The following is a 22579-nucleotide window of genomic DNA, read 5'->3' as shown; positions in this document are numbered from 1 at the left end:
ATAGAGACACCAAGTATTGATTTTTGTTTATCATACAAATAAATAAACTGTTTGTGGATTAGCATTAAAAAAAAAAATCAATTGACAATTCTGTCCACTAGATGGTGCCAACTGCTCACTGTTGTGTGAGTATATCGCAATATCATAATAATATCGTGATCGTGACTCAAATAAAAGGATGATATTGTATCGTGGCGTCTCTGGCGATTCCCAATCCTAATGAAAATTTTTTTTTCTTTGAATTTGTCGCCCCATGGCCGAGTGGGAGGGAATTGGGCTTGTAACACGAGGGTTGCCGGTTCAAATCCGGTGCCCCTGAGCAAGGAACGCGACCACCTTTGGGTGTGGATGAGTTCTGCCCACTGCTCCTACGCCCAGGTTGTAAAGTGTCAGAATTGTTGTTTGTGCAAATAAAATAAAAAAAACAAGAATATTTTGGAGCTGATATCACGATATTTTCCGCGCCGCTAATACAAAACACTCGCATATGATTGTCTTCAGTTGGTGGATGGAACCTCTACATCTGTAACAGACTTCACAACTGTTTCATTGGACGAAACCAAGCACGGAATCAGCACGTTCAAGGAGTCATGTGATTTAAAACCCCACATCTATCGAGGGTCATGTGACCCGGGAGTGAATGTGAAACTTTATCTACTCCTAATCCAGACAAAAGCTTGGATGTTTGTGGTGTTTTTGTTTTTTTTTGACCCAGTGGAAAAAGGTTCAGGCTCCCTGAATGCGCCACAACAAAGGCTATCAAATTGCTAGAGATGTTAGCTTGTGTGTACGAGGCTAATTTAATTGCAAAGTCTGTTAGAGATCAAAGGTCTCGATGCAGAAGTTACTTGAGAAGAGTTTGGCTTCTTCAAAGAACTTACGAACCAACAGAAAAGGTTTCTCAGTGTTGGCCTCAATCCCACTTCACCCCTTGATTTGTGCGTTCACATGTAGGCGTAATGTGTCCCGATTCTTGCTGAGCTAGCGGGGGTAGGATGAAGTTCTAGAGCTAACTAGCCCTTCAAACATCTTCGCTAATGTTAGCACGTTCTTGAATGGGTTTGACACTTCGTAGGGAGTAGATTGAACCTTGATGTCCGGGTTAGCTGGTCGACAAAAACAATGTTTTCACAACACAACAACAGTCGCTGTTAGCCGACCAAGTCCCGTGGTTTCTTTAGCTCACGTGTAAACATGACAACAATCTTTAGCGGCGCGACGACAGAGAGTCCAATCAGAAAACGGAGCCGCCGTCGGTCGTATCTTTTTAAAAGTTCTGCACAGACGACTGTGTTTCCGAGTTGTTCTGAGCCAACATGGCCGCCACGGGGGTGCATGGTCACTTTGAAGGACTCTAACTGATGGTGGGTGTCTTACACAGATACAGTTCATCACGGGCAGTGCTGGCTTTTTGGAAAAGCTCTTCTCCTTTTATGACACACGAGGTCACATCTTTTTTTTTTCTTTTTTTTTGTCCGAGCGCCAAAACCAGAACGAAAAATCACCACTTGATCCAGGACCAATGGTTTGGAGCAGCTGATTCTTCAGTGCTGGCAAATGTGTGTGTGTGTAAGTGTGTGTGTACATGTGTAAGTGTGTGCCGCTGTTTTTTTGGGGGGGGGGGCGGGGCATGTGCATCAGTATCTGGGAGCTACATAGTCACTTCTTGGCTTCCTCTCCTGTTCCATGCTCCACTCATAGTTTCATCTTGTGCACCACAGGAACTGGCAGCACCTGATGGATCTTGGCTCGGTCAGCGTCCACCTCCAGATGGACCCAGTCGGGATGGAACGAGCCCTTGAATCCCACGAATGCCAACTTATCTGCAGGCGAGAGAAATGACATTAAAGTAACAAACAATCCCTGACACATTTTCATTCTCATTATAGAGCTTATTTTCAGAAAGGAAGCCATTTTGCTGGTTCGCTACCTTTCAGTCTGATGTTTTTGTCTGCTCCCAGCTTCTCCAGGACTTTAGTCCAGGATCCTCTGGTGAACAGACGGCCTTTAGACGTCATGAGGACGACGGAGCTGGAGGGAGAGTGAAAGAAACTTTCAGTTTAACGTTTATTTAGCTGAAGGTGGTTCCTTTAAGCCTTAAAGGTAAACTGCTGTGGGGATAACACACAACTCCTTCTATGGACATCCTGTTCTTATGTGTTGTTGAGTCAAAGTTATGATTAGTAGTAGTCACAAAATAGTATAATAATAAATTCAATTCAATGAAAAAATTGAGTTGTTTTTTTTAGAATTTTTGGTCAGGTGTGTTAAAGTTGTTGGTGAAAATGGAAAATAATCCATATTACACATTCTTCTAACCTGTATATACGTTTAACCTTAAAGAAAATGTTTCCTCTTCATACTGTTTTCTACCGTATTATTGTAGGCTAACATTTTTTAAGTTGGCTCAATGACTCATAGTTGGTGTAACTCCTCTTTAAACACTGTGATGATATAAAAACAATGACATATGAGAGTCAGCTTCTTACCCGTCTCTCAGTCCACTGACGTAGTTGTCTATCTGTGCAGGGATTCCCTGGAGGATGGAGTTCCTGAAGCCTTTGGTGTCCACCATCTTCCCGTCGCGGCCGTCGATCACCGTCAGCTGAACGCCATCTTCTGACTGGTACAGCTTCTTACCGTTCACCTGTGACGACAGAGTCGATTTAGAGTTCCTCTGCACGTGAGAACAAGCTGAGGAGAACGTTTTTCTGCTTATGAGATAAAAAGTAGAAATTCTGAGATAAAAAGTTGAAATTCTGAGATAAAAAAATCATAATTATGAGATAAAAAGTTGAAATTATGAGATAAAAAGTTGAAATTATGAGATAAAAAAAATCATAATTATGAGATAACAAGTTGAAATTATGAGATAAAAAGTCAAAATTATTATTATATACTTTTTGTCTCATAATTTCAACTTACTTTAAGGATATTTTTATTATCAAGGCTAAGTTTTACCTCTTTTTTGGCGGAAATGGGCTTCCATAGTTTTGGGAGACCTAGAATGTTATGTTTTTTTGGAAAACTCAATGAAAACTTTCAAAATGCTACCCTTGCATTGAGGAACTAAGCCTTCTTATGAGCATCATGATAATCAGGCCGCCTGGATTTATTTTGATTTTATGGCTGTAGAATTTCTCCGGTCCTGTACATGTTTTAGCTGCATCTCAGGCCGAGTCACGTGACTCTACAAAGGTCGAACAAGGTCGTTTTCTGCCCGATGGCGTTATGGCTGTGTGACATCAGCAGTTCTATATATATACAGTATAGAGAAAGCTGTGTATAAGTGTGGATGAGGTCTGAGTCACACTGCAGCTCTCGTCAAAGCTGCTGTCAGACCAAACACTTTCAGTTAATAAAATCCGTGTTAAATGAAGCTCCAGCAAACGCTCAGTCAGGGGGGAAAAAAAACAACAACTGTGCAACTCTCGTGATTACTGCTGCTGCTGTGGTTTTTATGTCTTTATCTCCTCTCTCACACGCGTTGTTATTTTTCAGCGTGAATGTAACGACTGTGGAACAGCCGCCATGAAGATCGCGAGTGTTGATACTTTTAAAAACACACACTCATCACCTTCCCTTTTTTTTAATTGAATCCCTAATTTACTTTTCCCTTTATTTATATTTGAGCCTGTTTGACATCATTTTCATACTGCCTTACATATATATATGTGTATATATATACATATATACACATATATATATACATATATATATATATATATATATATATATACATATATACATATATACATATACATTAAACTGTCTCATAATACCGTTCAATTTGACTTAAAAGCAACACATCTACTGCTCCACCGTCTGTTTTTGAGACAAATCTCACCTCGGTGAAGGCAAAGTCCTCCTTGATGTGGAAGAAGCGAGTGTTGTAAGACTCCATCTTGACCTCTAAGAAATGTTCGGTGGAGTGCTGACGGGGAAAAAAATAATAATAAAAAATAATTTTTTTTTAATAAAAAATAAAAATGTACAATAAATGCACAGAATCACAGTAAACAAATAACATGAGATGTTGCTGTCAACACTGACTTCACATCGTCACAGCTACGCCTCCAAGTGTACGACATCTCGATAATATATTCTCTGCTTCTTCTCTTGTTTTCTCTCCAGCACCAAAGTCCATACATATATATTTATTTTTTTTACACCACAGCACACACACACACACACACAGCAGCTGTTGAGCCTCTGCTGCCTACATCTCTTTATAGATGTGTTATTTTTTTTGACTTCAGTGTTAAATTTCTTTTACCTCAGTGACAAAAACCCTTCAAAAAAACAGTGACCAGGAGACCAGCAGCTAATGTTTTCCCTGTGAGCTAAAAAAAACGCTGATTTTCTCTATGGACTTTGGTGTGGGAGAGTGAGCAGAGTTTAAAAACTTAGGTTTCCTGGAAAAGTCAATGTAACAGCACAGATTAAAGCACAGTGAGGCTTCATGGCCTATACCTACTACACTTTAAAAATCCTAAACTATATATATATATATATATATATATATATTTATATATATGTACACATATACATATATACACATATATGTATGTATATATATATATATATACATATATATACATGTACATATATATGTATATACACATATATATATATATATATATACATGTACATATATATATGTGTATATATGTATATATATACATATATGTACATACACACACACAGAGATACTGACCAGCCTGGCGTTGGGGATCTTCCTGGGCATGGGTACGTCCACCACCGGCAGCTCAGCGTGTCTTGGATACGCCTCGTCCATGCAGTTACTGGCTGGACTTCCTTTGGGGATGACAGCTGTGATCTTCACTCGCTCGCAGCCTTTGACCGAGCAGAAGGCAAACTGCTCCTTCTCGTTATGAGCCTTCACCTTCAGGAACAGCAGCCTGCGGCCAAATCATACCTGTTACTAACGTGACCTCCGTTACTACGCAACCACAGAAGAACATCACACTGTACATGAAGACTTAACTTTGATAACAAAAATGTGTAACATTGTAACAATAATGTAGTCGTTACTACTGGTGTAATAATTTAGTTATGACTGAAAACCCTGAGTGTAGTAATGCAGTAATGTCAGTAGGTGTCAGTAGAGGGAGAGTGGGTGTGTCCTGGTGTCTGACCCAGTGTCCTCCTCCCAGTAGTAGTATCCTCTGGTCTGGTGGACATGGTTGATCTTGTCCGTCTGCGTTGTCCTCATGAAGACGCCGGTCTTGCGTGTTTGTTTGGTCAGACGGTTGTGGAGGTCAGAGATGACGGTGAAGCTGGTGTTTTTAGGGAAACACACGCCGACGTTGATCCAGTCGTTTCTGACACACACAACAAAAACACTCAGGACTTTTGTGTTTGTTAAATACATTAAGATTCTGCATGTGTATTGTATTCGTTACCTCTTAAGGACATTTTCTGGCATAAACACTGACTTTTGTAAATTTGTTTCAACTTTTGTAAATTTGGATGAAATTTTGTAAATTTGTTTGAAATTTTGTAAATTTGTTTGAAATTTTGTAAATTTGTTTGAAATTTTGTAAATTTGTTTCATAATATAAATTTGTTTGAAATTTTGTAAATTTGTTTCAAAAATGTAAATTTGTTTCAACTTGTAAATTTGTATGAAATTTTGAAAATTTGTATGAAATTTTGAAAATTTGTTTGAAATTTTGTAAATTTGTTTCAAAATATAAATTTGTTTCAACTTTTGTAAATGTGTTTCAACTTTTGTAAATTTGTTTGAAATTATGTAAATTTGTTTGAAATTTTGTAAATTTGTTTGAAATTTTGTAAATTTGTTTTCAAAAATATAAATTTGTTTCAACTTTCGTAACAATGGTTTGCACTTCCAGGCCACCGCATCCAGGCAATTTAGATGTAGGTCATTGTAATGTCATCTGAAGTCGTGAAAACCAGACTGTGTGTGTGTGTGTGTGTGTGTGTCTGCATGTGTGTGTGTGTGTTGTCAGTAAGAGAACAGAAAGTCCTAAATCAATTTTTAAACTTAGAAGAATTTAGACACAGTCACATCAAAACTACACCACATCTATTTTTGAGTTACTTGTCAAAAAAAGGCAGCATATTTAATAAGATTGTGATCTATTAACTAAGCTTTTTACTACATCAAACAGAACAAGGGGCGAGATGGAGCGACTCGTTAAACAGTGATCAGATATGAATATTCTCAGAAGAATCCGGCCGTGGCTGTTAAATAACACATAGAAGTCATATTTGAGGTCTTTTCTGGAGTCCTGTCAGTGGAAAGTTACAGTCCGTGTCGGTGTGGACTGACTCAGTCAGGCCACGAGGGAAAAGCTGACGTGCCTGAAATGACAACCTGCCTTCACGCAGTTTAAATAGCAGCGAGCCGCACAGTTAACACCATCTGACAAGTGGAGAGTGAGTCGCTCCTCGTTTCTGTGGCGAATCCTTGCAAATAACGAGCGTGAGAGGGAGCGAGCGCGAGGCCTCCGTCAGAGCGATCCCCTCCGCTGAGCCGCTCCGACATTTACACAAAGCCTTGGAGGAGGGATCGGCGTGGAAAACAACATTATTCTTGTCAGCTGCCTCCCCCGCCCCCCCGGCCGTCATCCCCACAACACTTTGATTTGTCTGTGTGCTCTGTCACTCTGTGTTTTCTCTGTAACTGGAGAGCAATTCAAACCTCTTCATGGAGGATTAAGTCGTCAGTCTTCTTCAAACACAGAGGCTGAAACTAAACTTTAACACTGTCGCGGATTCAGGAAACGACACCGAGGTCAGGGCCACAGTGGAGGTGTGTGCCGCAGAGCTGCTGCTGCTGCTGCTGCTGCTGATGTTTATTTTTCAACATTTGAGATATGATATTATCTCAATAATACTCCGATATAAACGATATTATCCCGATATTTATGTCACGATACAATCACGAAATTAAAGTCACAACACCATATTATCAAGATATTTAAGTCAAAATACGATATTATCCCGATATTTATGTCACAATACTATCACAATATTTAAGTCACAACACCACAGAAACATCTTACTAACTAAATGTAAAAATAAATCACTTACACTAACAAAACATGAGGATTATAACTAACCTATTAATCATCTAATCATATTACATCATGTTCTCATGAGTCCTAGCTAGTATTAGCATCATAGCTCACTGACAGTAGCTGTCACTTTTGTTTTGGCTCAGGTGTTACATATTAGACCTTTAAATGTTCAAATATCTACCACTCATTATTATTTTATATCACTTCTAGACACGTTTTTATGTGACCATAAACTTTGCAGAGGAAAATCTCACCACAGTCACTTGGAAAAGGACAGATCCGTGTTTTCCAAGTGGTTTTTTTGGTTCCGCTCTAATTTAAACGAGGACAGTTAAGCACATTAGAGCTGCTCAGTGAAATGAAGTGACTGCATCTCACCAGGAAGGAAAAGTCAATTTCCCCCACATCAGTCCAAGCTTTACATCGCTGCAGAACATTCCTATAACTGATTTGTGATACTTTTTTTCAAATCTGAAAATGTGCCAGGTGATGAGAAACGACAGTAACAGAATGATATGCAATATTTTTACCACGTTAAGTAGATTTAAAGTTTCCTTTCAGTCCATGTGCACTCAGCAGGGGATGATTTGAAAACTTTCCTGGCATATTCTAACATATTCTGACATAGAATCATGAATATATTGTAATGATTGTTTTTAAATTCATATCTGTAAGTGTTTACAAAACGTGTGTTGGTGCAAACCTTTGTCCGAGATTAAACGGAGAAAATAATGTTATTTTTATATATTTACGTGACCAAAAATTGAATATAAAACTTGCTTACGTTACCAAAAAAGTTACAAAATGTTGTAAGGAAACAAAAAACATGTTGCTAGCATTCCCCAAAAAATGAATTACATTACTAAAATTACATTAAATGTTTTTGTTAAATTTACATTTGTGTTACATTCCATTTTGTTGAAATTTGAATGAAAACTATTTTTTTTGATACACTAAAAAATGTTGCATGAATTGTTCAATTCAACAAATTTTTATTTATTTACAAAATATGGCTATGTAACAGAAACTTTTTTTTTTACAAAATGTAACCCCTTGTAAACACCAAAATGTTTATTAGTAGGTTGCACTATTGTGTAATTGGAGTAGTGTAGTGAAGATTCTTACACGATCTTTAAAGTAAATGCTTCCCTGTCTGATTATAAACAATAGTTTGTTCGTGTGTGTGTGTGTGTGTGTGTGTGTGTGTGTGTGTGTGTGTGTATCCACTGACTTGTTGAAGTTAATGAGCCAGATGACGACCTCAGCAGGAGCCGCCTGGTCCCAGTGGACGGTGTAGCCTTTGGACAGTGTGATCACAGGCTGAAACTGCTGGTAGTGTTTCCTCTTGCCCAGAGCGCCCTCTAGCATCAGGGGTCGGTCAGGATACTCGTCTCTCACCATGTACATGTTCAGGTTGGCAGGGTTACGTGTCTGAACGTAGATCTGAAGAGAAGACGACCGCAGAGTTAAAGGTACTGACAATTAGTGAGTAGATCTACGTTAAGTTTCCTAAAACTTTTGTTATTATTAACTAATAAAAATCTTATCTATGATTATAAAAGCAGTTTGTTAACAGAATCAACCATCTACAGCAGCTAAAGTCTGATCAAACACAGTTATGAAATATTTTGTAACACAAACATGTTACTTAAATTACAAAAAAATCACTTTAACGACTAAAACATGTTATTAACATTACAAAATTAACTAGAAAAACGTGTTACAAAACGTAGTAACTTTACAAAAAACATGTTATTAACATTACAAAAAAGTCACTAGAATGTTTGTTATTCTTTACAAACTACCGAAAATCTTCACTCTGATTATAAAAGCATCCAGTTCATTAACGGAATCATCCATCTACAGCAGCTAAAGCCTGATCAAGCACAGTTATGAAATATTTTGATGGCTAATGCATGACCGATTTCTCATTTCACACAGTATTAACATAAATGTAATTATGGTTTCATGGAACTTTGGTTTGGATTTGAAAATAAGTGTCATCACCTGAAGCTAAGCGGCGTGACCGAGCGTAGATGTGTGTTTATGAAGGTTGACACGTGAGCGTGAATCACCTGAGCATAGTGACCACTGCAGATCGCAGCCTTCCAGTCAGGCACGTCGATGCAGTCTGGGTGACGGAGCAGCCAGTTGTCCTCTTTGACCAGGAAAGCTCCAGGATACTCGCTGACGGAGCCGTCGATGTCGTGGAAGATGGTGGTCTTGTCTCCATCCATCTCCATCTTATTAAACCAGGGACCCGGTTCCCCGAAAAACACCCGAGACGTGATCTACAGCAGAGGAATACAGCGACCCAAATCACAATATAAATCATGAAAGAACGGTTATAAAATGTCTCCAAATTTGTTTGTCAACCCAGAGAAAATCTAACACGAGTCCCAACTCAACACTTCTGCATTTTCCCTACTTTAAAACAGGATTCTGGATTCATGGGAAGCAGACTCACGGGTACGTGGTCGAAGGTGATGTCGGAGACGTTGTTGTTGGGGCAGCTCTGCCACGAGTTGTTGAGCCTGAAGCCAAAGGCGCTGGTGTGACGTCCGTCCAGTGCCGTGTATTTACGGAAGGTACAGTTCTGCACGATGATCGGGCCGTCGTAGATCTGCATGCCCCGCATCGGGAAATCGCTGCAATAAAAGAGACAGAATTAGCCTCATTTCACTTGTTATCTGTTAACGATAACAAGTGAACGACACACTGTGATTATCAATCTCTGCTGGAAATACACTTGTTTGGTGAAATTCATCTCAGCACTAACTCACTGTGTTACATGTTTATTCACAGAGCATGGCAGTAGATATGCTGATTTTTATTATCACATGTATAATTCCAATACTTTCCATCAAAGGGGTCTCAGTAGAGGTCATAACGTCAAACTTTATGAGAAAAAGCTGTAGAGGTGGGCAATATGAGCTTAAAATTATAGAATAACATTCATTTGAAATGACACTTCACAGAATTTCCAAATAAAAGTGTTTGTATTTAAGAGGAATGATATATGGTTCACAATAGGAACTTGTTTTTGATGCAAAAATTAATGTGTAAATGAAAACATGATATTAAGAGGTGGACAGCTGAGTTTGAGACCTCTGCACTAAACTGTGAAGAATTGCACCTGATTCAGCAAATAACAATTCAGCATAAGCCCACATGCACTGTTTTCACTTGAAAAAGAGTGGTTTAGGAGTTTAGTTACACTTTAATTAAGCATGGTAAAATATTCCTTTACCATGTCAGCCCTAGGTCCGGCCCTGGTGTCTTTTAGTCGGAGAGTATGAGACCCACCAGTTAAATACCATGTTGATTTCAGAGGAAAAAGCCTCAGTTTTAAACATATGACGTCAATGTTAGGTCTTCCAAGGTCAGATTCTGGTAAGTTATGGTCACAGCGGAAAAAATGGATCAACAACCTTAAGTGACATTGTGGTGTTTTCAGGAGTGGAGGGAAGAGGAGACGATGAAGAAGTAAGTGTGTGTGTGTGTGTGTGCGCGCAGGACTGTCTGCCATGGATGCTGATGAAAAGCCTTTTTTCTATCCAATGTTCAGCTCGGCACAGCGTGAGAGCACTTTAACGCTGCCGTGGACGTGTTCATCTGCTCCATCAAAGAATGTCAGACTAAAGATGAAGCGTCCAGATTTCCAGGGCCTTCATGTGGCGTTCTCTTTTTCCCACACAATAAAGAAATCTCTAATAATATCGCTGCTGAGACATTCCCTCTGTTCTCTGCCAAGTGGGCACGGACTAGCAAGTCTGCTCTCACACATACCAGCTCCTCCACCCAGTATCTACAGTATGTCTATTATCCTGGGACTGTCAAGAACTCAGGGGTTGGAGTAGCTGCCGGTCTAATATTTGTTACTTCTATAAAAAACAGCAGCTGTGGTCAGATTGAAGTGACGCCAGCTTAAAGAGATTAAAGTGGCACCAGGACATGTGGAAGAATTTCAGAGTGTCACCTTATCTGTTACTGCAGCGATTGAAAGCCTCGCTCACGGGTCCCAGTGGAGGATTTACTTTTGAGATAATGTGTTAATACTTAAACACCGCTTACACGCCGCGTGGCAGGGTCCTGCCGGTGAGGTCGGGGCCACCGGGGCCCCAGATCTCGTTGTCAGTCAGGGCCATCCCGCGGTTGTCACTCTCACCCACGAACAGCGAGTTCTTCACCTGCTGACGAGAGCCGTCGTCGTCGGGAAACGTTCCTCCGCTGCGGAAGTAACAGACGGCGGGAGTTAGCGTGTGGAAGCAGCAGCTGTAGCACAAAGCACTGCCCAACGTTCACGTTGTAAACAAAGACAGAGGGATTTTCCTTCTTTATTCATACTGTGACAACGGGATCGAGACATTAGAGTGTGTAAAAACTGAGAAGAGATGAGATTACATGAGAAATGATGAGATGAAGAGAGACATGATGAGATGGGAAGACAATAGTAAAGAAAAGATTAGATTAGATGAAAAGAGGAGAAGAAAAGAGATGAGGTGATTCAATTACAAAACATTTGATTAAAAGTGAAAGGATTACATGAGGAAAAGATGAGATGAAAAGATGAGAAGACAAGAGAAAAGATGAGAGGAGAAGAGAAGAAAGAAGATGAGATGAGAAGACAACAGAAGAATGGAGATGAGAAGACATCTGAAGAAAGAACATGAGATTAGAGGACAAGAGAATAGATGAGATTACATGAGAAAAGATAAGAGGAGAAGAATAGAGAAGAAAGATGAGATGAGAAGACAACAGAAGAAAGACATTGAGATGAGATTAGATGAGAGGACAAGGGAAAAGATGAGAAGAGAAAAGTTGAAATGACGAAGAGGAGCAGCATCATGTGTTCACCATCATCTGACGTCAACAGTGAGAAACAGAGTGAGAGAAAGAGGAGAGAAACAGAGGCTGAGGTGACATCGTCATTATAACTGTGCTGTCAGAGTTCATGGGGACTGAAAACAAAAATAAACAAAAGTAAATGAGGAGGAGGAAGTAATGAGTCAGAGAACACAGCGGGAGGTCTTTGACGACAATACATTACTATGAACTATTTTGGGATGTTGTGTTTAGGGTGTTGTTCTTATTTTCCATTTAATAGGTGATATATATATATAAATATAAATATATTCTTAACAAGCAGTTAAATATGTGTACCTTATAAAGTGGACAACTAGTGTACTTACCTCGCAAGAGTGAGGCCAATGCCATTATCAGCAAATCTAAACAAGGAAAAAAGAGAGAATATTATTGCTGCGACAGTAACACACACACACACACACACACACACACACACAAAGCAGACACAGTCTGGAGCAGATAAAAAGATATTTTTCGATAAGAGAAACATTTTCTGTTTCATTTCCTCCATTATCAAATGTGGAGGAAAAAAAAAACCTGTTCCACCAGAATGTATGTGTGTATTTATATGTATAGATATTTTGTCCTTATTCTACTGTAGCATGACTTTCCAATGCATTCCTTGTAGATGATGGGACAGTAGTGGAATGGCACCCCTAATGGCCAAAATCAATATTACAAAAACAAACCATTGGAAATATTCTGATTTTTTTCATTTTTCTTTGCAAAAACCTTGAAAGGCAAGTGAAAGTTAGTTTCTAAGGTTGGTGTTTTTCATCTTTAACAAATAAAAACATGTTTAGTACTCACTGGCAGTCGTCCAGCCACACGTCCCCTCCTCTCAGCCAGGCTCCATGGTCCTGGTTCTTGTAGGCCACAAAGTGGTGGATGAGAGCAGGGACTCTGGCTTTGAAGGGGTCAGCGTCCTGGTGTGGACCATACCTTCACAATAACAACACACAAACACACACACACACACAGTATTACTTAGTTAGGCTGTATTAACACTCTATACTCTAAAAGTGTTATCGTTTTACACATGGATCTGTTAGTGCTCCTCTCATCAGAGAAGTAAAAATTAACAATTAAAAAATCCATCTAACCCTAGCTTGCTAAGTGGCAAACAATCTATCTACCTTTCTATTTAATCGAGCTAGCTAACTAGCAAACAACTTGTCTATTTAACCTAATTATTTAAGTGACAAACAACCTATCTACCTTTCATTTCACCGAGTTAGCTAACTAGCAAACAACCTGCCTATTTAACCTAATTATAAAGTGACAAACAATTTATCTAGCTTTCTATTTAACCAAGCTAGCTAACTAGAAACAACCTGCCTATTTAACCTAATTATTTAGGTGACAAACAACCTGTCTATCTTTCTATTTAACCAAGCTAGCTAACTAGCAAACAACCTGCCTATTTAACCTAACTATAAAGTGATAAACAACCTATCTACCCTTCTATTTAACCAAGCTAGCTAACTAGCAAACAACCTAATCATCTAACCTAGCTACCTTACTAGCAAACAACATATCTAGCTAACCTACCTAGCAAGCTAACTAGCTATCTACCAGTAGCTGTAACAAAATATTACTTTCATAATTGATTCATCTGTCGACTGTTTCCTCAGTTAATAGATTAGTCTGGTCGATAAAATGTCAGAAAATGTTGAAAAATATCGGTCACTGTTTTCCAAATGATGTTCTCAAATGTCTTGTTTTGTCCACAGACCAAAATAGCAGAAAATATTCACATTAAAGAATGGGTTTGTCTGTGTGCAACTTAATCAATTGCTCAATTCACATGGTTTCTCCTTACACCCGTGTGACACTGTACCTGAATAATTTGTGTCTTATAGGATTATATTTTCCTCCCCGAGTCTCAGCTGTACAGGGAAAGTGTATTAACCAGATTTACATATAAAATGCCTCCGTTTGTGTTGTCGAGGGAACATGAGCCCAGACTGAGTTCTCTTCAGTGTGTACACAATCTGAGGAGATCACACCATAATACTTGCTCCATGTACAACAGGATGGAAAGTATTTGCAGAACAAAAATACAGCAATCTGTGGTTCCGCTCTTCTTGTCCAGTACAAGTTCATTTCTGTTTGTTTTTTGTGAAGCGATCGGGAACCTGTGGTAAAGTTTTCTGAGAAAGACGAGAACTTTGAAGAGCATCACTGAGCTGAGGAGGGTGTTTTCACGCTGAGATGATGAGGTCGAGATGACACATCAGTTCTTCCACACACTGTTTTCTACTGCTGTACTTGAGTTGATTTCAATGGGAGTAATCTCACTTCTGCTTGAGGGGAATTTAAAGTGACACGCCGCGCTGTTTTCTTTGGTATTTGTCAGTTAGAAAAGAAACATCAACAGGAAACATGATAGAGACAGCAGATCAACCGCGCCGAGTTACACTGGGTGTGATGTGATGTCAGCTGACCTGGCTCCAATCAGAGACAGGAAGGGTCTCTTGTCCTTGTCGTTAGCCTGGGTGGTCTTTACTCCATTATCAAGCATCATTCCAGCCTGAAAGGTAAAACAAGATAATATAAAACACTAAAAACAAAAATAAGGCAAGGTTATGGTGGCCCTTACGACAATCATGGGTGACTTCCAATTTGAGGCTGATTTGAACAGACTAACAGACATGATTTTAACATCATCGTACACAGCAGAGTCAAAGTATTAAACATATATATGATATTTACCACTGAACAGCAGTTTGGGGCGTGAGCAGAACCCCGCAATAACCAATGATAGCAAATTGACCGAGGGAACGGATGATGGGTACATTTGCTTTTGTTGATTCCGTCTCCTCATGACTTTATCCACAGTTTTTTCCGCGTGTCTCAGCACAAAAATCGTGCGCACACAACAGCTACTAACTGACGACTCTGACAGTCCATCCAAGTCTGTATATTCTGAAGTCATGTTAAATGACGCACGTTTCTGTGAGATGATCCCAAATCCCTGGAATCTCCTCCCTGAAATTGTTTGATTAAACACACAAGTCTGTGCTTTATCGGGATTAAAAAAATAGAAAATCAATAAAAGATTTGCATCGACTCGCATTTTTAGCATTGACTCAGTGCAGAATTAGAATTGTGATAGTGAGTTCACAATGAAAGTGAAACAAATTTGCGAATTCCACTTAAATGGATGTAAATTGCGTGACTCCAGCGATTCAAACCCGTAAAATACTTAGAATTCACCTCACTTGCTTCAGTCACATGAGGAAAGATATTTTAACGCAAGCAAAAATGTTTCTAAAATCAAGCCAATCGAAAAAATGACTTCAAATACAGACAGTGCACATCACAAGAGGAGAGTATTTTCTCCATTGCTGTCACAGGACACATTTAAAAGCACCATGAAACAGAGTATAAATCAGGCTTTACTGCATCTTTAATGTGGTTACCATGGTGATGAAGGTCCAGTGAGTATGCTGCTGGTATGTGAGGGTTGGGACAAGGGACAAATATTTTAAAATGATTATGTGAAGACAGACTTCAAGCTGGAGCTGGACTGGAGTCATTAGAATTTTTTATGTAATAAGTGACCTTTCAGTTGAGCTGAAACCCTTAATTTACGGTTATTTCCTGGAAGTGTCGTTGTGAAACTTTTTAATTGGCTTCTTCCACCAACAAATCAGACTCAGTAAAAAAGGACTTCCACTTTGTTTTTGTGGTCCTTTCTGGTCTTAACAGTTTAACAGCAGGCGATGAAATCAGATGCATCTGTTCTTGTTCTTATTATCGTTCATTATGAGTATAATGCTAATATTGTGGGGGCCATCACAGCTGTGGTTTTAATAAAGCTGCCATTTAACCTCGAGTTATCTTATCTATCGTAGGAAGCAGGTAGCTATTATGTCAGCAGCTAGTTAGCAGTTACATTAGCTGCTAATGTCAAACAATAGTGACACAGCGTCTGGCTAGCTGCTGAAATAAATGATGAAATATTGTCAGGTTACTTTAGCTGTTTAGCTGAGTCGAACACCATTTACAGCATTTGCACTAAAGACAAACTAATGGCACACTGTGTAACTATATGTATTAGCTGCAAAAGTCAAACAATCCTGGAATAGCATTTGGCTACATGAGTTGCTAAGGTCAAAAAAAGTCCAGTGTGTTAAGTTTTGGACAGTTTATAAGCGAATTTGAATATACAACCCATTAGTTTGTTTGTAATAATAAAAATCTGGCTTATTTTTTGTAGAATTTGAATAAGCCTTTTGTACCAGTGGTGGTTGCTGGACTGGGGAAGCTCATTTCAGGTTATCAGTTATTTATACATAAATTATAACATAAATTCTGCAAACAAGCAGCTAGAACAAGGAAATGCGACAATTATGTAAAACTGAAATGCTATAATAGTGTTTTTATTTACAGTGTATATGTAGCCTGAATGGAAGTGCATTCAATGTTTTGAAGTTGAGAATGGCTCCGCCTACATTAACCTGATGTTTAAACCAATGAAGAAGAAGATGGGAAAATGCACGAGAGAGAGTTTGTGTTTGTTTATATCTTTTCTGGGTTTTGTAATATGTTGTTTTACCAATAGATGTCACTATTTGTTACACAGTGGTCTTCAGGCATCACAAATCCCACAACCAAGCTGGGAACATTCAACACAAGTTCCATCGATGTAGAATGAAAACAGTCATAATAATGATGAAAGCCATCCTGAGCCAGTGTGTTGTGGCTCTAAACATAGACACCGTCACTGTGTTGCCTGCGTGAAAGCCCAACCTGCCGCCCCGGCGTGACCTTCCCTCTCACAAACATCCTGGGGTGGGCGCCTGACATGAGTTATGCTCCCATTAGGATGATCCAAATTCAAAGCGAAGCAGGGAAGGAGGAGAGAAAAGAGATCACAGTCGGGGGCAGAGAAAAGAGGGAGATAACAATAACACTTCCTCTCCACCAGCGCCTCATAAATCTCTTCTCGAGCCGCGCTGTGCTTGTTGCCGCGGGCGCCTCTAAACTCTCTCCTTTGCTCTGCATCTCATCCCCCGGCCTCGGCGCGCTTCCCCTCTCTTGTCTGTCCTCAATTTTCTCAGTCTCACTCTTCACCCATCCCTCTTCCTGATTTGTTCCTCAGCAGGTGCCACCTCCTTAGCTCTTCGTGATGTAGTGTTTTTAATATCGAAAAAATAAAAGCTGAGGAATCACAGATTTATTTGAACAAAAAAAACACTGGATAATGATTTGCTGCTACTGCTGCTGCGGCTGCTGCTACAGCACAAATGAACCAGGAACAAACAGTTTCAGGTCACAGTGATATAATAACTTATACTAATGAAAGAAATGGGGGAAAGAAATCCATGGATCACTTAAGGAACCCTGGAACTAGTCTGTCTGTGAGATGTTTGATTGTCTAATAGTGATTAAAAGGCTTTTCCACAGCTTAATAATACATTTCAAGTTGGAAGCTTATATAGAGAGAAATAAAGCAATATTATTTTAAGTATTCTGGCCTTGAAAGTATGTCGGAACTGGAAATGACATCAAACCTGAATTAAATGCCTTCCAGTTTCTGCAGAACCTCAAAAGTCATATAACAAGATGTCAAAGCACAGTTCCTTTAAACAGAACTATCCAGGATTTTGAATTTAACAGCTCCAGTCAATGTGATGGTTAAATTCTCAGAGTTAGGAGGTCTTTTGAAGTCTCTGGTCTCGCAAGGAACACCAGTTGCTTTGCGACTCTACACCATTTACACCATGTAAATGAATGTGTCCCAGTGGTTTTGTGATTGGCTTTGAAGACACATTCAGGATTCACACCTGTGTTTACTGTTATCCGCGCAACATTTCTCAATTACCATTAAGAAATAGGGAAATTAAAAATGAAAACAATCACTGAAATGGAAAACAACATATCATATCCATAATCTGATTTTCTTGGATGTGCAAACGAGGATCGGGAAACAAATGCTATACCCGGAAGTCGGCCGTGCTGTGTGCTGAATGGACAACAGCTTGTTTTCCGATTTTGGTCGTGAAGTAAACGGACCGTAAATAACAACACATCCCAGTTTCCATCTCATTTCTGGGACCAAAAAGTGGGAGCAGTTACTGCTGACACTCACCCTGTAGTTTGAATGAGCTCTGTTGTTGATGAACTGGCCCATAGGTGTGTGCTCAGTGTGTCCTGGAGAGTAGAGGCCTTCTGAAGGACCTGTAGGCACGTGGTGGAAGATGAACCAAAAGCCTGTTTCCTGTTAGACACACAGAGTTGTAGTTTTGTATAAAAACATAGATTTATGGACTGAATAACCATTAAAACAAATGCAATGACTGTAAGATTAGCAATTGTTTGATCTGCGAAACAGCCACACTGTTCAAATCTGATTATATTTATGATTAATTACAGATCAAATTTGAAAATCACATGCACACACTGGGTTCGAGACCTGGTCGGAACAAAATCATGGAGTAATGTTCTCCATCCATCTTCTACCACTTTATCCTCCACAGGAGGGTCGCCGGGGGGCTGTGCCAATCTCAACTGACATAGAGCGATAGGCTGGGTACCTGGACAGTTCACCAGGGTAACCCGAGAACTTGGCCCTTCGCAGGATTTGACCGGGGAACTTCTGGTTACAGGCACAATTCCTTTCCTGTTGGCCAAGGGCTACCTCATAAAATGTCACAAAAATGATTCAAACCTGTCCATTAAATTTCGAGTACAAAGCCTTAACCTCTGAGCCACTGTGACCAAATACAGTGGCACTGAGGCCCAGTCGGAACAAGCGCATGGAGTTTGCATGTTCTCCATCCATCCATCCATCCATTTTCTACCGTTGGGGGTGCTGTGTCAATCTCAGCTGGCATAGGGCAATAGTCAGAGTACACACTGGACAGTTCGCAAATCCAGGTTTAGAGTGTTCAATTTACCTAGTCCCTATATTGCATGTTTTTGGACTGTGGGAGGAAGCCGGACAACCCAGAGAAAACCCAAACACAGGGAGAAAATGCAAAAAGGCCATTATTCCAACCAGTGCTTCTTGCTGCAAATGCAATAGTGCTAACCACTGTGTGGCCCCTGCAAGTTCTACAATGCACCAGTAGTGCACACGGATAAGCTGGGTACTCGTCCACAAACGGGAACTGATGGGGGATTGGGTGCCTTGGTCAGAGGAACCCCAGACCTTGGCCCTTCTGGTTACGAGCACAATTCCTTTCCTGTTGGCCAAGGGCTACCCCATAAAACGTCACGAACAGGATTCGAACCTGTGCGGGGAAACCCCATTGGATTTCGAGTCCAACGCCTTAACCTCTCGGCCACCGTGACAATACACACTAATAGAGACCCGGTCGCAACAAGCGCATGAAGTTCGCATGTTCTACCATTGGGGGTTCTGTGTCAATCTCAGCTGGCATAGGGCGATAGGCGGAGTAAACCCTGGACAGTTTGCGAGTCCAGGTTTAGAGTGTTCAATTTATCAAGTCCCTATATTGCATGTTTTTGGACTGTGGGAGGAAGCCGGACAACCCAGAGAAAACCCAAACACAGGGAGAACATGCAAAAAGGCCATTATTCCAACCAGTGCTTCTTGCTGCAAATGCAATAGTGCTAACCACTGTGTGGCCCCTGCAAGTTCTACAATGCACCAGTAGTGCACATGGATAAGCTGGGTACTCGTCCACAAACGGGAACTGATGGGGGATTGGGTGCCTTGGTCAGAGGAACCCCAGAACTTGGCCCTTCTGGTTACGAGTACAATTCCTTTCCTGTTGGCCAAGGGCTACCCCATAAAACATCACGAACAGGATTCGAACCTGTGCGGGGAAACCCCATTGGATTTCGAGTCCAACGCCTTAACCTCTCGGCCACCGTGACAACACACACTACTAGAGACCCGGTCGCAACAAGGGCATGAAGTTCGCATGTTCTACCATTGGGGGTGCTGTGTCAATCTCAGCTGGCATAGGGCGATAGGCGGAGTAAACCCTGGACAGTTTGCGAGTCCAGGTTTAGAGTGTTCAATTTACCAAGTCCCTATATTGCATGTTTTTGGACTGTGGGAGGAAGCCGGACAACCCAGAGAAAACCCAAACACAGGGAGAACATGCAAAAAGGCCATTATTCCAACCAGTGCTTCTTGCTGCAAATGCAATAGTGCTAACCACTGTGTGGCCCCTGCAAGTTCTACAATGCACCAGTAGTGCACACGGATAAGCTGGGTACTCGTCCACAAACGGGAACTGATGGGGGATTGGGTGCCTTGGTCAGAGGAACCCCAGACCTTGGCCCTTCTGGTTATGAGCACAATTCATTTCCTGTTGGCCAAGGGCTACCCTATAAAAACGTCACGAACAGGATTCGAACCTGTGCGGGGAAACCCCATTGGATTTCGAGTCCAACGCCTTAACCTCTCGGCCACCGTGACCGGCAACTGTGACCAGACACCATGGGAATGAGATCCAGTGGGATGTCCTTGTTTCAACCGTGTCTTGAACCCAGTGTGTGTGGGTTTTCTCCAGGTTCTTCAGTTTCTTCCCAGGGTCCAAAAACATGCAGATTAGGGGATTAGGCAAATTGGACCCTCTAAATTAAGTGTGACTGTGAGAGCGGATGGTTGTTTGTCTCTAAGTGGCCCTGTCCAGGGTGTGACCACGCCGTTTCAAAACCCTAACCCTCACTTTAATGTCTCTTACTGCTCAGAGGTTCTTACAACTTCCACGTGCAAAGCTGCAGCCTGGCCTTGGCCTCGTCCGCATGTCAGCCTGTCTGTTTTTGTGTTGCTCTTCACACGTACATGTATGCAAATGAGAAAAGTTATTACATCGGTGAGGCATAAATGAGATTCTATTCCGCCCCGCGCATCCTCGTGAAATCCCAGGAGTACGATCATAATTGGCACTCGATCACAGTGGAAGTGCGGCGGCGCTTCTGTCTGTTGTCTGCTTGATTCTGAAGTTAATAGGAGTATACAGCCATTAATCTGACCTGGCAATGTAGTAATGAGACAGACCTCCACCTGGGGAGACGAGGAGAGGATGGAGTGAAAGGAGGGAGGAGAGAGAGAGAGAGAAAGAGAGAAGAGAGAAACTCACCTCTGAGCCTGCAGCAGCACAGTTGATGAGGTTGTTATTGGGGTTGGCGATCCAGAAAGTTGAAGTCGCACTATAAAAGAAAGGAGAGTGTATTGAGGAAGAGAAAGGAGACAAAAAAAACTCTGTTATTGGATTTCACACAAATACTGTGGAGCAGCAGTGATGTGGCGGTGAACACTGACATCAGTGAAGAGAACAGATGGATTTTAGCTCGACAGCGAGTCTAAATGTTTCCATGTCAAATGATATAAATTGACTCTTTCTCTGGAGCGCAAATGTCTTCAAAGCCAAACATTTCAGCGTGTGATTTAAAAAAAAAACAAAGAATTGTAAAGCCAATACTGGGAGTTAGTTAACAGAGATAAGCAGTAGGTGGCGTCAGTGTGTTTAGATTCATGTTAAAAGTCCAATTTTAGTCGGTCTAAGGCAATAATTTGTTTTTCTCAATGTCATATAAACAAGTTAGTCCGACTAAAATCAGGCTAGTCTTAGTAGGACTAACATACCTGGATAATAGTCCGATTATTCCTGCATGTATACGCTTAGTCGGACTGGAGTTGGACTTGTCGCTCTGCGCATGCACAAAAATTTCCTTTTCGACCCGGAAGTAGAAGGAGACAAGGTATAAATTGCAGTACTATTGACAGGAAAAGAACAACCGACATGTTGGCGTTGACGAGAGTGAGAGCTATGGAGAAGACTGATGAAGAGAGGAGATTTGTGCGAAACACACAGAACGACAGCACGATCCATCTCACTGTTAGTTTTCCCTCTGACGTAAAGGTTCAATAAATTGTTTTTGTCTGCCATATATATATATATATCCAGACTCAGCAAGTTGTCCAACTGACGGTCTTGGTCAGTTTACAGCCATGGCCTTAGCTCGACTAATCCTTCAGTTACCACTCCCATCATTGTCAACACGTCACAAACAGGATTCATCACCTGTGTGGGGAAAGAGTCGAGTCCAACGCCTTAACCTCTCGGCCACCGTGACTCTGTCAGTGAGAACATTGTTTCCCTGCGTTTCTTAGCTGATTTTGCGTCCGTCACACGTTTGTGACGTCAGCTTCTCAGTACCATAATTAACTGCCAGATATGGAAAGTGAAAGATATCTTGGGAAAAAAAGGGGGCAGAAGAACTCACTCATTGAACGTTGTTTTGACAATTGCACAGCCATGAAATCAAAAGAAATCCAGGCAGCCTGATTTGTGCATGTAAACGTACTGAGTGGAAGTGAATTAGAAATCTGTAGTCAGCTCATCCTTAATACACACCAGTAGTGAACACAGATGAGATGGAATCCAACCAAAGATTAGGTGCCTTGCTCAGGGGATCCCCAATCACTACAACATTATACGTCACGAACAGGATTCGAACCTGTGCGGGGAAACCCCATTGGATTTCGAGTCCAACGCCTTAACCTCTCGGCCACCGTGACTGTTGTTATTATATGTTTCATAGCAGATTTTTTTTTTCAGTCACCCAGTGAGGGAACGTGGTTTCATCAGTCCACACATTCCTGCTCTTCTCCACTGTATCCACACTTAAATGATCTGTAAACGTCCCTC

General features: G+C 40.8%; 1 protein-coding gene and 4 non-coding genes across 9 annotated transcripts in view; all 5 read right to left on the bottom strand.

The window, feature by feature from the left end:
• Positions 1-1616: 1616 nt before the first annotated feature.
• Positions 1617-22579, bottom strand: part of LOC131459309 (cell migration-inducing and hyaluronan-binding protein-like) — a 161932-nt gene continuing 140969 nt past the window's right edge. For all 5 annotated transcript variants that reach the window (XM_058628971.1, XM_058628972.1, XM_058628973.1 and 2 more), the window contains 15 exons: positions 21008-21077; positions 18037-18165; positions 14384-14469; positions 12747-12878; positions 12263-12298; positions 11145-11300; positions 9538-9718; positions 9146-9361; positions 8302-8513; positions 5160-5345; positions 4718-4922; positions 3848-3934; positions 2490-2647; positions 1931-2031; positions 1617-1823 (listed from right to left, as the gene is read on the bottom strand). In XM_058628971.1, coding sequence (XP_058484954.1) covers positions 1696-1823; positions 1931-2031; positions 2490-2647; positions 3848-3934; positions 4718-4922; positions 5160-5345; positions 8302-8513; positions 9146-9361; positions 9538-9718; positions 11145-11300; positions 12263-12298; positions 12747-12878; positions 14384-14469; positions 18037-18165; positions 21008-21077 — 2083 coding nt within the window. In that variant the 3' untranslated portion in view covers positions 1617-1695. The remainder of the gene's footprint in view (positions 1824-1930; positions 2032-2489; positions 2648-3847; positions 3935-4717; positions 4923-5159; positions 5346-8301; positions 8514-9145; positions 9362-9537; positions 9719-11144; positions 11301-12262; positions 12299-12746; positions 12879-14383; positions 14470-18036; positions 18166-21007; positions 21078-22579) is intronic.
• trnas-cga (transfer RNA serine (anticodon CGA)) lies at positions 19160-19241 on the bottom strand. The gene has a single exon. It is a non-coding gene; the product is annotated as a tRNA-Ser (tRNA).
• On the bottom strand, positions 19709-19790 carry trnas-cga (transfer RNA serine (anticodon CGA)). Its single transcript has one exon. It is a non-coding gene; the product is annotated as a tRNA-Ser (tRNA).
• On the bottom strand, positions 20259-20340 carry trnas-cga (transfer RNA serine (anticodon CGA)). Its single transcript has one exon. It is a non-coding gene; the product is annotated as a tRNA-Ser (tRNA).
• On the bottom strand, positions 22368-22449 carry trnas-cga (transfer RNA serine (anticodon CGA)). The gene has a single exon. It is a non-coding gene; the product is annotated as a tRNA-Ser (tRNA).

The sequence above is a fragment of the Solea solea genome, chromosome 5 (assembly GCF_958295425.1).
Source record: "Solea solea chromosome 5, fSolSol10.1, whole genome shotgun sequence".
NCBI classification, from domain to species: domain Eukaryota; kingdom Metazoa; phylum Chordata; class Actinopteri; order Pleuronectiformes; family Soleidae; genus Solea; species Solea solea.
This window is presented reverse-complemented; position numbering and strand designations above follow the sequence as displayed.